The sequence below is a fragment of the Sciurus carolinensis genome, chromosome 3 (genome assembly GCF_902686445.1).
Source record: "Sciurus carolinensis chromosome 3, mSciCar1.2, whole genome shotgun sequence".
NCBI lineage: Eukaryota > Metazoa > Chordata > Mammalia > Rodentia > Sciuridae > Sciurus > Sciurus carolinensis.
Genome location: NC_062215.1, coordinates 54374890 through 54390124, shown reverse-complemented (window position 1 = coordinate 54390124; position 15235 = coordinate 54374890). Strand labels below are relative to the sequence as shown.

Below are 15235 nucleotides of genomic sequence, written 5' to 3'. Positions count from 1 at the left end.
TCCACTACAACTGAAACAAAATATTAAAAAAGACCAACAGAGGGCACTGGACTCTGGGTTGAGATTTTTTGAAGGGCCCCTGCTGTAATCAAGAGTTAATCCTGCTGGGGGAGATAGAGTGGATTTTTGGTTTAACAGTGAGAATGGGAACATGACAGGATGTTAGGGAACTAGGTAGGAAGCCAGCTGGGTTGATGAGTGGTGGGAGGCACCAGATTAGTGTAGCCAGTCATAGGGCCTGCCACATCCACTTCCTTGGCCAATGCGACAAGCGTAAGTCAACCCCATAGCCCTTCCTTGTCAGCACCCCCACCTTCATGGTATCAGGCAGGTAGTGATGGAACAATGCAGAGAGAAGACAAGAAGACAATTTTTTGGCCAAGACCATGGTGAAAGATGCAGAAATTACGCAGAAGAAAGGTGATAGATGTAGAACAGGCAAGCTAGTCCGTAGAGAGAACACAGCACTGAGTAGCAGAGGAGCGGTGGGGGTGGCTAGCAGGTCCTCCACATGGTCCTGATTTCAGACACTGGTCCACTGTGGTTGCAGTTCATACGTAAGCCCACAGGAAACCTCGCTGTTCTTAAGACAGACCTGAGTGGATGTAATTTGCCCTACGATACCTTCCATGGTTCCTAGTTTTTACTTTTTTCACAGTTCTGGTATTAACAGTCTATTTGTAGTTCTCCCCAATTAGTCAATAAGTTCTTGAGGCATGTATTATTCATCTCTATAATAGCATCTGGGCCCTTGTAGGTGCCCATCAATGTTTGAATAAATATTCACATTTATCACGACTCAGCCCAGACCCTAACCCACAGGCTATGGAATATGTAGCAGCACAGAATTGAGAAAGAATATGTGTGCCAACCATGTATGGTACAAGGAGGTGATCTGGGACCAAGAGATATTTTCTAGGGATCTGAAATAGAAAGTAAGGAATGACAGGCAGTTAACGTAGAAGCAGAGGCTTTAAGGAAGTATGGGAAATGTGCAAGAAGCCACAGGAACATGCTGCTCTTTGGATCCTCACTTGTAATATGGAAATTATAATGAGGGACCTCATAGACAACAGAAAGAGACTAAGAAATGAGGGACATGAAAGTATTTTGTGAAGACCAAAATTAACACAGGTGTATATGATCAATAAAGTTGATTAATACATCTCATGCATCATTGCCAATGTACTCATGTGACCTTGGACCAGCACCTTGAAGTCCTCCTTCTTGCATACAGAACAATGGTAACTGCTTTGCTGGATTAGTGTGTGGAAGTGGTGTCAGACATAAAAAGTGCCTATTTCAGGCTTGGGACTGTAGCTCAGTGACGGAGTGCTTGTCTAGTATATCCTGAGGCCCTGGGTTCTGCCCCCAGCACTGCAAAAAAAAAAAAAAAAAAAAAAAGTACTTCACTAGATTTCATTTTTTAAAATATTTTATTTTATTATTTTATTTTATTTTGGCATTGGGGATTGAACTCAGAGGCAATTTACCACTGAGTCACATCCCCAACCCTTTTTGTTGAGGCTCTTGAGATCCTCCTGCCTCAGCCTCCTAAGTCACTGACTTTACAGGCGTGTACCACCTTTCAGGTCAAGGGATCTGCATTTTAAATAAGCACTCCAGGTAAATGATGAGAGTAGTTTTAAGAAACAATGAACCTGCAGTGTTAGTACCTGAAATTCTAGCAACTCGGGAGTCTGAGGCAGGAGGATGGCAAGTTCCAGGCCAGCCTGGTGCTTTAATGAGATTCTTTCTGTCTCACAAAAATGAAAAAGGCTTAGGGATGTAACTCAGTGGTAGAGCACACTGGGTTCAATCCCAGTACAAAAACACAACAAAACAAAAACCAAAAAAGCTGGCGTTTTGCTGGCCTGTAATCCCAGCAACTTGGGGGGCTGAGGCAGAAGGATCCCAAGTTCAAAGCCAGCCTCAGCGATTTAGCAAGACTGTCTCCAAATTAAAAATAAAAAGGGTTGGGGATGTGGCTCAGTGGTTAAGAGCCCTCTGGGTTAAATCCCCAGAACCCCCTCCCTCAAAGAAGAACAATGAAAGGATTAAGGTGTGTTTTTCAGGCAGCCTGGTGATGAACCCTGTACTATCATGTGTGGCCAAAAGGTGGCAGCAGGGAGCACTAAGGAGAATGGGAACCTCTCCTAGGGCCACTCACACCAAGGGGACAGGGCTGGGCATATCTGAGAATCAGGTTGTCAAAGGACCTTGTATTATTGCAGCATGGTGGAATCTGTTACTGCTGACTGATTTCCTGTGACCACCCATCTCATTATGCAGTCTTTATGAGAATGCTTTCTCAGACACTGCTGACAGGAACCGTTAGTGTGAATTTGGCAGGGTCATGGGTGGTCACAGTGTCTGTTTCATATGGGTGAATATGGGAGGCAAGGAATATTCGCATGTCCAGATGGGTTAATCAGGCAAAGTTACCTGCACAGGGCAACTTACTCCAAGGAAACCAGTGTGTGTTGAAAGCAGGGTCTCCATACCCTGCTGTGGGCTTGTGGTTTCAGGTGCTGTTGAAAGCCTGTTCCTTTTGTGAAAGATTAGGTCTGCAGCTGGGGAGCTGGCTGAAGACCAGGCAAAGGATGCCAGAATAGGGTGGGGCAGTTGCCAATAGATGCAGCTAAAATGTCCCCAGCTGCAGTAGGGGTGGGTAGAGGATTAGGTGACAGTCCCCTAACCCAGCCCGGAACTAACACCCTCCTCCCTCTTGCACATGTACCCTGACCTCCCCCACCAACCCTGCCAAAGCTCAGAATAACTCAAGAGAACCAGACAGAAGGATGGCAGGGACTCTGCTTGGTGTCCTACTCCTCTTGGGCCTTGTTGGTAAGAACAGGGGTCATTGAGGCATGTGGATACACAGAAATACTGACATGAAGGGACTAGGATAGAGACCAAGATGTAGGTAGACTGAGACACAATATTTGGTTCCTAGGTGGGATATGGTTGGTTTAGGAGACAGGTATAGAAAGGTACAGAGCCTCAGGGACCTGTGCAGACCCAGACGGGCAAAGAAGAGAGGAACCTCCTGCCTCTTTGTGACCCTTCCTTCTTCACTTTATCACAGTCAGAGGTGAGGGGAAAAATGAGGAGCTGAATCTTTACCACCATCTTTTAAACAACTATGACCGAGAATGTCGACCAGTGAAGAGGCCTGAGGACACTGTCACCATCACCCTCAAGGTCACCCTGACCAACCTCATCTCACTGGTAAGATGGCCCCACTCCCACCGTGAGCCTAAAATCCCACTTCTGGCCCCAACTGCTGAGCTCAGTCCTAAGGTTCATTTCTGGCACTGAAATGCTGTTTCAATCATTCATTCTCCTGTCTGCAGAACGAGAAGGAGGAGACCCTTACTACCAGCGTCTGGATTGGAATTGTGAGTCAAATCTGGGGAGCAATGTGAGGTCTTGTCCAGGGGACCCCTTTCTCCCAAACTACTCTGAGGCAGTATCAGGTGGGAAATGCAGGGTATATGTTCTTCCGTCCCCCAACACTTATAGGATTGGCAGGATTACCGATTTAACTATAGCAAGGACGACTTTGGAGGCATAGAAATCCTGCGGGTCCCTTCAGAACTCGTGTGGTTACCAGAGATTGTGCTGGAAAACAAGTAAGGACCAGTCAGGACACCAGGCTAGAGGGAAGCCCCCCTCAGGGGTTGAGCTGGACTTGGGTGAGGAGGTTGGCTGGGTGCTTGGACCAGGGGTATGCATTTGTGTAAAAGCACGGTTTCCCTGAGCCCACAGTATTGACGGCCAGTTCGGGGTGGCCTACGACGCTAACGTGCTCATCTATGAGGGTGGCTACGTGAGCTGGTTGCCTCCAGCCATCTACCGCAGCACCTGCGCCGTGGAGGTCACCTACTTCCCCTTCGATTGGCAGAATTGCTCTCTCATTTTCCGGTGGGAAGAGTTACTCACAGGCCGGGACGATTGTGGGAAGGGCCTGGAGCAGGGGGCGGGGAAAAATGGGGAAGTGGGATCCCTGAGACCCGGCTTTGTCTGGAGGCGGAGCCAGGCGGTGGAATGGGGTGGGCTTCTGGAGTTGGGTTCCAACTAGGGTTGGAGCTGGTGGGCAGCTGTAGTCTTAGCTACTCAGGAGGCTGAGGCAGGAGGATTGTTTGATTCTCAGAGTTTGAGACAAGCCTTGGACAACATAGCAAGACCCAGTCTCAACAAAACAAAGACAAAAGGAAGCAGGGATGCAAACAGCGTGCAGGCAGGGTCTGTGTAAGGTGGTAGAGTCTTATCACCAGGCCGTATCCAAGCTTCCAGGGTGGGGCTCAGGGCAGGGACCCAGGTCCGAGTTCCTCGGTGGGGTCCCTGGCCCTGGTTCCACAGCTCTCAGACGTACAGTGCCAAAGAGGTGGAGTTCGTCTTTGCAGTGGATGAAGATGGCAAGACCGTTAACAAGATAGATATCGACACGGTGGCCTTTACTGGTAAGGTTCCCTCTTGCTCTGAAAAAAACAATTCTAGAGGGGTCTAAAGAGGATTCTAAAGAGTGGGATTGCCCCACATCAGGCATCCTGAAGACTGATTTCGACAACTCGGCCTTAGCTTGCCCTTTTTCTGAAATAATTCCTGATTGTCACTTTAGTTTTGTCTCCTCGCTTGATCTTTTCATAACCTCACTAGGAATGCCCTTTTCTGCCCGGTGTCCATGGCCCAAGCAGTGCACCCTGGCCAGACAGCTGCATCCTTCTTGGCTAGACGTTACAGGTTTCCACAGTCAGGTGTGCATGCAGAGAGCAGCACAGGATGCTTCACTTCCCAGAGCTGAGTGACTGCACCTCCTGTGCTGCAGAGAATGGCGAGTGGGCCATCGACTTCTGCCCGGGGTTGATCCGCCACTACGACAGTGGCTCCGCTGACAGCCCGGGAGAAACTGACGTCATCTACTCGTTAATCATCCGCCGGAAGCCTCTCTTCTATGTCATTAACATCATCGTACCTTGCGTGCTCATCTCTGGCCTAGTGCTGCTCGCCTACTTTCTACCAGCGCAGGGTAAGGAGTAGCCTCAAACCTAAACTCTGGCTTGCTCCCGGGGTCAGGACTGCTTTTACCAGGTGTTCCCTCTAGCCGGCGGTCAGAAATGCACGGTTTCTATCAACGTCCTGCTCGCCCAGACTGTCTTCTTGTTCCTAATTGCCCAGAAAATCCCAGAGACGTCTCTGAGTGTGCCGCTGCTGGGCAGGTAAGGGTTCTGGCGTTGCCCACATTGGGGCAGGGCCAACGTGGAAGTCGGAGTCAGAACACCCGGACTGGCACGCATGGGGGCGGGGCCAAGGGACGGCCTGGGTGGGGACTACGCCAAGACCAAAGGACTCTAGAATTAGCAGTCTCCTTCCTTCTTGGCTTTATTTGGACGCAGTGTGGGACTGGGTCAGTGGTGGATTTTCTGGTTCCCCGTCGTCCTCACTGCTGCTGGACACCACTTTGATGTCTCCTGAGTATCTCTGGTGGGGGATAGCTGTGTTCAGTGTCTCCTCAGCCCCACTACCTCTGATCCTCAACGCATGCCCTCCCATCCGGAACTCACCGGTTCCCCGGGGATTCCAAGACCCAGATGGCGTCGCCATTGTTGCAGGAATGAAGTGGACCCCTGCAGACCCCGTCCACACAAGCACAGCCACACACCCTGGGCCAGGAGCCTGGCGCTGGCGCCCGCTGTAGCCCCAGCTTGCCAAGCCCCCTGCCCGGCAGCCTGGGCTACCCGAGCCAGAGCTCCACCTGGATCCCCAGAGTCCGGGGCTAGGCCTGTGCTGCTGTTGCTGCCGTCCAGTCTCCGCACCTCCTGCTGCAGCCACAGGGCTGAGATCTGCATTGGGGTTCAGGGGCTAGAGAGGATACGAAGTTTCCACCCTCGCTGCCCTAATTCCCTTACCCAGTCCCTTCTCTGCGCATTCCTCCTCACCCCCTATCCCTAGCGCCGCACCTCTAACAAGGTGGCGCCAAAGTTAATGATGCTGGCTGCGGCTTCTCTTAGCACCAACACTAGGGTGGGCTTCCTGGCAGGCGGCTTCTCCGGCTTCTTGGGTTCCTGCGGCTCCAGGGACTTCAGTTCTCCAAACCTCTGCTCCAGATACTCGTGGGCTGCAGCCACAGCGAGTTCCAGTGAAGATAAAAGTGGGGGCTGGAGGGCCACCTGGAGAATGAGCAGGGATGGTGGAATCACCAAGTGTGGGGCGCTGGAGACCTCCCCAGAGCCTCCCTGTGTTGCCCTTGGGTGGACTGTTCACTTAGCCTCACCTCGGTGGAGCTGTGGAAGTGGTAGACCCACAGCAGAGTGTCCAGGGATCTCGGGGTCCCCTTCATGGCCGCCACAGGTGGTAGGAGAGGCAGTAGGACCTCACTGAGGGGGAGCAGGTAGGGTTTGAGGTATGTTTGTGACGTCAGAGAAGCCAGTGTGCTGTAACGTAATGAATTCGGGAATCCTTAGGTATCTTATTTTCGTCATGGTGGTTGCCACGCTCATTGTCATGAATTGCGTCATTGTGCTTAACGTTTCTTTGCGAACGCCCACCACTCATGCCACGTCCTTCAGGCTGCGCCACGTAAGCCGCGGAGGAGGCGGTTCGGGTGGGGGAGGAACGTCCGGGAGTGGAAGGCGTGGCTTTGAAGTGATCCCTGCCCGCGCCCCAGGTTTTATTGGAATTGCTGCCGCGTCTCCTGGGCTCTCGCCAGTCTCCTGAGGCTCCCCGGGCCACCTCCACGCCAAGGCGCGCATCGTCGGTTGGCATATTGCTCCGCGCAGAGGAGCTGATCCTGAAAAAGCCGCGGAGTGAGCTCGTGTTTGAAGGACAGAGGCACCGGCACGGGGCCTGGACGGGTGAGCACAGTGACCCCAGCCAATGGGGGCATCCGAAATGGAGGAAACCTAATGACCCAGCCGGATTTTTGCCCCTGCCAGCTGCCCTATGCCAGAGCCTGGGCGCTGCAGCCCCGGAGATCCGCTGCTGTGTGGATGCTGTGAACTTTGTGGCTGCAAGTACTAGAGAGCAGGAGGCCACTTGTGAGGTGGGTTAGGAGCCAGAGGCAGGGTGGGGAGCCTCCCACTAGCTCTTGTCCCTAACCCTTGCAGCTGTTCCTTAGGGACTCAGCTTTGCTGTCCCTTCCCCAGGAGGTGTCCGACTGGGTGCGCATGGGGAAGGCCCTTGACAACATCTGTTTCTGGGCTGCTCTGGTGCTCTTCAGCGTGGGTTCCAGCCTCATCTTCCTTGGGGGCTACTTCAACCAAGTGCCTGATCTTCCCTACCCACCCTGTATCCAAGCTTGAGCCTGAACCTGCTCCCTCTACAACTGTCCACACACCTCTAGCAGGAAATAGATTTTGAAAAGACAAGTGGCTACCACTACTGTATTATGTTTCCTTCCAAAGAGGTACCACAGTGACCATGTGGGCAGGCTGGCCCCTGTTCAGGTGTCAGCAGAAGTGGAGGGCAAATGGCTCAGGCTTGCCCTCAGTTCACCCTTGCTGACCTCTGGGCTTTTCTCCAGCCTGGTCCTAGAGACTCAGGCCTATGAGCCTCTAAGTTATGTTTATCCAGTTGATAGCCATTAGGAGAGACCCCTTTGTAGGACTTGCAGGAAGCCCTGTGCTTTGGCCTGACCCTGCCAGAATGAGTGGGGACCCAATACCCTCGGTGAAAGTCACTACTGAAGGTTTATGGCTGAGAATCCCCTGGCCTGCCTTCTGTCATGTCTTCTAGGTTTTCTTGGCCTAGCCCACCCCACCTCCATAATAATCATCACAGATTCCCCCCACCACACTCCCCAGCCCTATTTCCTCCATCCCAATGGTGCATACTCTCCCTGGCTAGTATCCAGGATTGTGGGAAAAAAAGAATAATATGGGGTCTGAAATGGTGGGAGCTGGTTGAATTGTCTTTATTAACAAACGGGATATCCAAGGCCACTACATTGAGGAGGGGCAAGGGAGGGAGAAGGGCTACTTGCTGCTCACACTATATACAGATGCAAGCAAGGGGGCATGGAGGGTGAGAGCTTCCTGCTCCCTCCCTCCACCAGGGAAGGGGAGAGGCTAGAAGAGATGGGGGCTGGGAAGGGGGGAATGTTTTGGCTGGCGGGGTCCCCACTCCATTCCCCGGGGTATAGGGGGAGGGGAATCATTAAAGTGCTTTCAGAAAATGAGGAAATGGTCCCTGCCCCTGGAGTGGCTGGTGACCCCCCTAGAACCTAGGGCCCAGTGACCGCCCCCCAGAGTCTGGTACATTCAAGGGGGGAGCCGGCTCCCCTGACGTGCAAATAAAGGGGTCCAGGGCCCTGCCCAGTCAGCAGCAGTGGGGTAAGGGATCTAAGCCCCAAGCACTCTCCTCTTAAATGGAGAAAGGGGGAAGGGGCAAGGCCCACTCAGTTCCTAGTAAGGGGAAGCTGTGTCCCTCCCCAGAAGTTGGGGACAGGCACAGTTGTTGGGAGAGAACATGTTGGGGAAGAGGATGGTCACGTGATCACAAAAGCATCAGGGGTCAGAGGTCACGTTCCCAGCAGGCTCCAGTGAATCAAACCAGTAAAAGCAAAAGCCCAGGGAGGGGAAATAGGGGCGGCCTGGGAAGTCTGGCTGTGGGGGAAGAGCTGGGTCCAGTGTGGGACAGCCCCAGCCCAGGGCCCCGTCACCAGTTCATGATGCAGTTACGGTTCAGAGTCATGAAGTAAACTTGGCTGCTGCCCCCGGAGCGAACTGAGGCAAAAAACACCTGGGTAGGATAGGAGAAGAAGTCACCAAGGGCTGGGGTGGGGGATCTCAATTAACTGGGGAGATACAAGGAAGTAATAAAGAAACTGCAGAGAGACTTGGGTGCCTCACACAGCCCCAAATAAAGGCAGAGGTATGCTACCAGATCCCAGGGCAGGGGCATCATTGAAGGGGCGGTAAGACAGATATTATGCCCACACATTGTGTTTCCAAAGGGGTCTCCTTTCAGGAAGACTCCACGGTCATTCCCTCCCCTAGATCTCTGCCCAGGGACCTTTAGATAAGAGAAAGAGCCTCCCACCTTGTCATTCCGCTCACACAAGAACTTGAGCCTCTGGGCCCGTTTGTGCATGAAGACCCCGTCCAGGTGGCCCGTCTCCACAGAACGGATCTCAATGGCTTTCTCACCCCAGCCCATTATCTGGTTGGAGCAGATGTAGGCTGTGGGGGGAAGGTCATAGAGAAGCAATGAGCAGGCCACTCTACTGTGCCACCTGAGGGGCAAGTGACTTGAAGGGTGGCCATCACTCACCTACAGAGGTGGGCATCTCTCCCCACTGCAGCACCACATCCTTAATGATCCGCCCATATGTGTTGACGTAGACACCCTCGTCCTCGTAGCACAACAGCATCTCCATGCCATCAGTGTTGGGGAGGAAGATGATGGCGTGGGGTGTGATCTGGCACTGGATCTGAGGAAGAAAAGATGGGCTGGGTCCTCATGGCCTAGTGCCCAGACTGGGTTGGTCCCACTCTCCCTACAGCCCCACCAGCTCACATGCACAGGGATGTAGATGTCATAGCTGTTCCCCGAGTCAACATCCACAGCGTGGAAGCCGGCACTGGAGCCATAGATGACTTTGAGCCGCTGTCCTTCCTCTACTGTCAGGTCAACCAGCAGAGGGCGGTGAGGGAGGTCAGCAAAGGACTGTGGAAGAGAGAAGGAATTAGTGGGACAGGGGGAAAAGCCAGACCTTGAAAAGTTGTCATGGGCTGAGGCTGAGATTACCTTGAAGGCCATGAATTTGTGGTAGGGCTTGGGGGCCCAGGCATACACCTCCACTGAGTTCTTCAGGGCAATGACCAGGAACTTAATACGCTCGTATTTCACTAGAGACAGAAAAGAAAGAAAGATGCAGGAACTTCCTTTCTCAGGCCCTTCCCCAAGTTTCCCCAAGCCCAGGACCATGTATCCAGATTTGAGGCTCTCCCAGCATTTAGCCCAGGTTCTGTTTCTCCCTGGCCACTCTGTTGACGTCCTCACCGACACGGTAGTGCCCGCAGCCCTCCATGTCTCCCACAGTTGTCCAGCCCTGCTTCTTCTCCACTTCTGGGTCATTGTGCAGAATCTTATTCCGGAGCCAGGACAGGTAATACACCCGCAGTTTGTTCCTTTTCCCTGAGGAGTGGACACACATACACACAGACACACACACACTCCCATCCTCATTGGAGGTCCAGCTGCTGCCTCCTCACCATCCTGTCTACATACCACAAGTGTGGCCCCACCTTCTGGCTCCTGGACCAAAGTTGCCCTCCTCCCCAGGCTGAAGATGGTGACAAAGTTGAGGAGCTGAGCCCCTCCCCCAACTCCACCTACATACCTGAGATGGTGATGAGCAAGTTGAGCCCTTCCAGGACGTCCATTTGCTGGAAGCGTCGCCGCCCAATGAGCCCATACACCTTGCCCTGCCCACTTCGGTCCAGCAACATCAACCCATTCTCTGTGCCCACCAGCAGGTTGACCCCTGAAACAGGAGCCCCCAGGCAGGTCAGAGGCAGAGCCAAGGCCCCTCACCTGACTGTGAGCACAGGAGCTGCATCAGACCCCTCTGTAGCCTTCTTGGCCTGGCTTACCCCAGAGGGCTGCACAGAGGATCTCAGAATTGAATCGTTTCTTGTACTTGCGAATCTCGGGAGTTTCACTGTGAGCCCGAGTGTTGGTGGGGTTCACGTTGACCACAGAGCCCTTCCTCACATCGTACTGCAGCTGATCGAGCCGACCGCCTTCTCCACCCACTAGGGCTACCAGAAAGAAGAGGGAGGGAGGGTAGGCTAAAGCCCTCTCACCTGTCTGTTTACCTCCAACCCCCTACAGGTGGTCTTGGCACCTCAGAATATTCAGAAGGGAAGGGAAAGATTTCTGCTGAACAAGGGAGTACATAGAAGATATTTCAAGTTCCAGCTGTCATACATCCATTTTGTACTTTTGCCCAGGTTTCTTGCCACCACTCTGAGCATGTGCCTCCTCTGTCCAGGGGTCTCAGAAGTTCTCTCACCTCTGTGCTGGGGCAGGAGTTGAGGTCCAGAGTAGAGTTCCTGCCTGCACTTTGTAAATCTACATCCTCAGGGACACCTGTGTTCCCCTCCAGGCCATCTCTGGACCCCACCACAGGTAGATGTTTCCTCACCTGTGATAGGAATGGTGTCCCCACTGCCTCCCGGCTGGTAGATTCCTAAATCCACAAACATCGTGAAGGAGCTCTTGCCTGGGGCCTTTACCAGTCCACGAGACTGGTACTGTTGAGAGGGGTACAACAGGCAAACAAATGAGACCCTCGCCTGTGGCCCTGTCCCTCTCTTGTTCCCAGGTCTCAGGTACCCACTGAGAAACTCGCAGTGCCCAGCCCTGCCTACTACTGTGCCCCCGCACCCCCAGCTCTCCTGCAATTTCAGGGCTCTTACCCTATGGACCTGTTCCAGCCCACTTACATCACTGCCCCCATCCTTGGAGGGGGGGCTTTGACCTTTGCTGTTCTCGGTGGGCGAATGGCTGGGCTGAACCACGTCTGGAAGGTTTGTGTAGCCATTGCTGTCAGCATGCAGCAGGCTTCGCTCCTCTTCAGGAGTCTGAAGAACAGAGGAAAGGGTTGGTGCTGTGACAGAGGATGGTACACCACAGGCATGGGGAAGGGTGAGAGACCCACTCACACGCTGAACCACCATGGTGCCACCCCCGTATGGGGGTTGAGTCCCAGCTATCTCCTCGACGTCATGAACCACCATGGTGCTGACACTGTCTGTGTCTCCATCGCTGCTGTGGGAGAGAGGAAGGTGGCCCTCCAAGTCCTGCCTGCCACACACAAGTGCCACAGGAAGCAGAGAGCCAGGGACTCAGGCTTCCAGTTTCTCTTCAAAACATGACCTGCTCAGCCCTCACTAAGCAGTTAGGCGCTCTCTGCATGGTACCCAGAGCAGGTTGGTGCAGAGGCACCTGGAAAGACCTACCCACAATGGACAGCATAGTGGAAGAGCAGGAACCCCAAACCCCCACCTGATTCTCTAGACAGAATGGGGACCACCTTCCCTCAGACCTGTCTACAGCCCCACCCCTCCTCCTGCCTGTATCACTCTTCTCCCATTTCTCTGACGTGGGAGGTCCCTGCCCCCAGGACATGCCATACCGGCCTCCAGGCGTGTCTCTGCTCCCCTCTGATGGTTCACCATCACCTTCTTCCTCATCATCTTCGCTGCTTTCCACCTCCTCACTGGATGATGAATAGTCCATGGCTTTCTTGGGAGGCCGGGGAGCCTCGTCCAAGGTTCGCTCTTTGAGTAACACAAAATCCTGCAGGGGAGGAGAGGCATGAGGGGAGGACAGAGAGGGATCAGGGCAGAGGTGGTACAAAGGGCACCAGTGCAGACCAGGGCAGGAAGCAGGAGAGGGCTCCCGCAGTAGCCCCTCACTAACCTCACCAATGGCTCGCTTATAGCTCTGGGAGGGGCCGCAGGGGAAGAAAGGCAGCCAAGAAGAGGCAGAAGAGAGGGTAAGAAAGGTTAGTGATGTGGACGTGACATCCATGATCCCCATAGTCCTTAACCTCATGTGCATTAGTGAAGGCCCCCCTGACACCCAGCCCCCTGAGGCTCTGGAGGCTCCACATCCTGCCCCTAAGCCCAAGACCAGGATAAGGCAGGGCCATGCCTGCTACCAGATGACTCACTGCGGGCCGGCCTGGCCGTGAGCGGTGGTCATCAGGCTTGGCTTTGTTCCCAGGGGAGAGCACTGGGGAGCTGTCCAGTTTGGTGGAGGCTGGACACAGCAGGGTGGGAGAAGGGTGGTCACTGACACCTGGACAGGGAATGGCTTCAAGCCCATACCCTGGGCTGATCCCTCGGCCCTGAGCCCAGAGCTCAGCAACATGTTCCATGTCCAACCAGGTCCCTCTCACCCCATGGGTGTTCCAGTTCACAAAGGCAGGCCTGTCTTGATCAAGACTGTCCAGACCCAGCGCAGGCCATCCGGCCCTGGCTTACATACCTCCCACTCGGTTTCGGTTCCGCTCCAGCGAGCCAGCCTGGGGGAGGTGCCCATGAGAGGCCGGGAGGATGCTGTCGGAACGCTCCCAGCCAGGGTCACTCCTCCTGAGGTCAGGGTTACTGTGAAGAGGCAGAGTCAGGGTCAGGGAGACAGGTGCTCCCCTCCCTGGGGTGTCAAGCTGCACTGTAGAGAAAGCCATCACCAGAGGGAAGCAGGTGGCAGAAGTGAGAGGTGGGAGTGAGTGGAGGGTCAACTCCATTACCTAGAGGCGTTGGGCGGGCCAGGGGGCTGAGCAGGGGGCCCTGGAGGCTTGGGGGTGCCCCGCTCTGCCCGCCTTTGCAGATAGATTTGCCAGGCGGAGTTGCTGCGAGGTCTGTGGAGGGAGCACAGGGTGCCGGGGCAAAGGGACTGAGGTGACTGGGTCAGGGCTTGCCCACCCCTAAGTGGGTAATTTGGTAAAGTCCCCTACTCCCTAGGCTGCCACCTGACCCCAACCAGATGTTACCTGGCACGGACAGCTTGAGCTGGCCGGGACCCTCCAGCCCCACTGGTGTTAAGGGCAGTGGCAATAGATGAGGTCCTCTGAGGCACCTGGAAAGGAGAAAGTGCAGTCAGCACACCCTGTGCCAGCCCTGCACGGGCACTGCATAAACAACTGACCATCTCTGCAGCTCTGAGAGGTGTGGTCCCTGGCTTTTCTGGAAGTAAGTCCTGGTTACGAAGCTACAAGATGGCAGAGCTGGGATTCTAACTCAGAAGGCTGCCCCAGAGTTCTCGAAACACCCAGGTGTTTTTCCATCCCCACACTCAGCACCAGAACGACATAGCCTGTGCCTTCACACTCTGTAGCTGGTTTACCTGGCATGGCAGGGGCCAAAGCCACTGCCTTCTCTTTTTCTTCCCTAAACTCTATAAACTCTCCACCTTATGTGCCTATCTGTTTTCCTTCCTTTCCCTCCCATCACTATTCTCTGCTTTTTCCTGGTCCCCCAACAGGGCTGTCCTTACCTTGGGTGGGGCCTCATTATCTGGCCGGACCCAGGTGGGGGGGTTCGGGCCAGGTCCAGGCCCTTCAGAGGTGGGGTCTGAATTCTGGCGAATGACAGCTCCTCGGGCACTGGGTGTGGCAGTTGGTGTTGGGACTGCTGGATCAGGGTCGTGGGAGGCTGGGAAGGCAGCCAGGTTTCGTGTGGGCTGGTCCTGCAGGGACTGGGATCGGGGTACAGGTGCTGCATATGGCTTCAGTGGGACCCGGTGTGCCACCAGGCTCTGCAGGGAGAGACCAGGAGGGTGGGCTGCCTGCTCTGTGGCACATCCCCACCTGCCAGTTGGGGTCAGGGCTGAGAAGAGGGATTTCTTGCCCCCTTGTCAAAGGACAAGGGGTTTCCAGAGCCCAAGAACAGACAGAAATACATCCAAGCTCCTAGCAGCAAGCAGGTGACTGTCTCTGCCTTTGTGGTCTTTGCTCTATGATCCTGCTAAGACTCCAGTGAACATATGTATGGAAGTGGACATGTGTACTCTGAGCGTGACATGTGTGTATGTTATGACAGGAATGGGGAGACTCACCTTGTGTGGTCCCTCCTGGGGCTCCACCGGCCTCTGCATAGGAGGAGTTTGGGAAAGGGGTCCTGGAGGGCCAGGAGAGGCCTGGGGGGCAGGGGGCTCTGGCCCTGTGCTGCTTGGCTTTGTCTTGGCCAAGGGAGAGTTCTGCTGCTTATTCATCCTTGTTCTTTCTTCCACCTATGATACAAAGGGCTGTCAAGCAGGCCAACTTTTGCCTTCCTGGTCTCAAAATGTAGATTCCCACCTACTCTAACAGCTCCAGACCTGTAGCCTGTGTTGGGTGCTCCCTTCTGCTAATCAATGCCCACTACTGTGGAAAAACTGCTTTTTTGTACTCTCCAGGGCTGGAGCAGTGGGGCTGATGGATGGAGTCTCAGGAGGCAAAGAAGGCAGTGAGTACCTCTCGGGCCCAGGCTGGCTTATCGGCAGGATTAATGCCCCGACCGTAATGATACAGAGGCTTCCTGTCCCCAGGTAGGATCTGCTGCTGCTGCTGCTTCTGAAGCTGCTGCTGCTGCTGCTGCTGCTGCAAGGACTTGAGGTAGGCATGCTCCTGCTGCAGCTGCCTCTGGAGCCGTTCTGATTGCCGCTGCTCCTCCAGCTGCTTCCTCTTGTATTCCTGGGCCCAAGGGTAGGGAGAGAGGGCTCAGCAGGGTGTGACCCTGGA

General features: G+C 54.3%; 3 protein-coding genes across 22 annotated transcripts in view; 1 reads left to right on the top strand and 2 right to left on the bottom strand.

Annotated features, from left to right (window-relative positions):
- Positions 1–1925: 1925 nt before the first annotated feature.
- Positions 1926–15164, top strand: Chrne (cholinergic receptor nicotinic epsilon subunit). 5 transcript variants are annotated; one of them, XM_047543453.1, is made up of 12 exons: positions 1928–2847; positions 3089–3231; positions 3357–3401; positions 3526–3635; positions 3772–3927; positions 4366–4466; positions 4832–5032; positions 5108–5222; positions 6468–6582; positions 6671–6857; positions 6939–7045; positions 14911–15162. In XM_047543453.1, exons 1-12 carry the CDS (start codon positions 2802–2804, stop codon positions 14962–14964), a joined length of 1380 nt encoding a protein of 459 aa, XP_047399409.1. In that variant the 5' UTR covers positions 1928–2801; the 3' UTR covers positions 14965–15162. The 5 variants fall into 5 exon arrangements, with proteins under 5 accessions (XP_047399411.1, XP_047399409.1, XP_047399408.1 ...); XM_047543452.1 differs by lacking the exon at positions 14911–15162 and adding an exon at positions 7121–8113; XM_047543451.1 differs by lacking the exon at positions 14911–15162 and adding an exon at positions 7149–8107 and having other exon boundaries at positions 1932–2847.
- C3H17orf107 (chromosome 3 C17orf107 homolog) lies at positions 2757–7741 on the bottom strand. 2 transcript variants are annotated; one of them, XM_047543462.1, is made up of 4 exons: positions 6278–7739; positions 5964–6173; positions 5568–5846; positions 2757–5484 (listed from the first exon to the last, which is right to left on the bottom strand). In XM_047543462.1, the coding sequence occupies exons 1-4, from the start codon at positions 6341–6343 to the stop codon at positions 5386–5388; spliced, it is 654 nt and encodes a 217-aa protein (XP_047399418.1). In that variant the 5' UTR covers positions 6344–7739; the 3' UTR covers positions 2757–5385. The 2 variants fall into 2 exon arrangements, with proteins under 2 accessions (XP_047399418.1, XP_047399419.1); XM_047543463.1 differs by having other exon boundaries at positions 5427–5846; positions 6278–7741.
- Positions 7905–15235, bottom strand: part of Mink1 (misshapen like kinase 1) — a 48470-nt gene continuing 41139 nt past the window's right edge. For 2 of the 15 annotated variants that reach the window (XM_047543435.1, XM_047543442.1), the window contains 20 exons: positions 14969–15187; positions 14572–14745; positions 14011–14271; positions 13508–13593; positions 13265–13375; positions 13003–13121; positions 12686–12774; positions 12433–12456; positions 12146–12309; positions 11673–11778; positions 11454–11591; positions 11153–11261; positions 10599–10766; positions 10346–10489; positions 10006–10140; positions 9751–9851; positions 9520–9669; positions 9274–9433; positions 9043–9182; positions 7906–8742 (listed from right to left, as the gene is read on the bottom strand). In XM_047543435.1, coding sequence (XP_047399391.1) covers positions 8659–8742; positions 9043–9182; positions 9274–9433; positions 9520–9669; positions 9751–9851; positions 10006–10140; positions 10346–10489; positions 10599–10766; positions 11153–11261; positions 11454–11591; positions 11673–11778; positions 12146–12309; positions 12433–12456; positions 12686–12774; positions 13003–13121; positions 13265–13375; positions 13508–13593; positions 14011–14271; positions 14572–14745; positions 14969–15187 — 2682 coding nt within the window. In that variant the 3' untranslated portion in view covers positions 7906–8658. Of the gene's footprint in view, positions 8743–9042; positions 9183–9273; positions 9434–9519; positions 9670–9750; positions 9852–10005; positions 10141–10345; positions 10490–10598; positions 10767–11152; positions 11262–11453; positions 11592–11672; positions 11815–12145; positions 12310–12432; positions 12457–12685; positions 12775–13002; positions 13122–13264; positions 13376–13507; positions 13594–14010; positions 14272–14571; positions 14746–14968; positions 15188–15235 lie in introns of all 15 variants that reach the window. The other 13 variants (XM_047543445.1, XM_047543447.1, XM_047543433.1 and 10 more) reach the window with 12 other exon arrangements.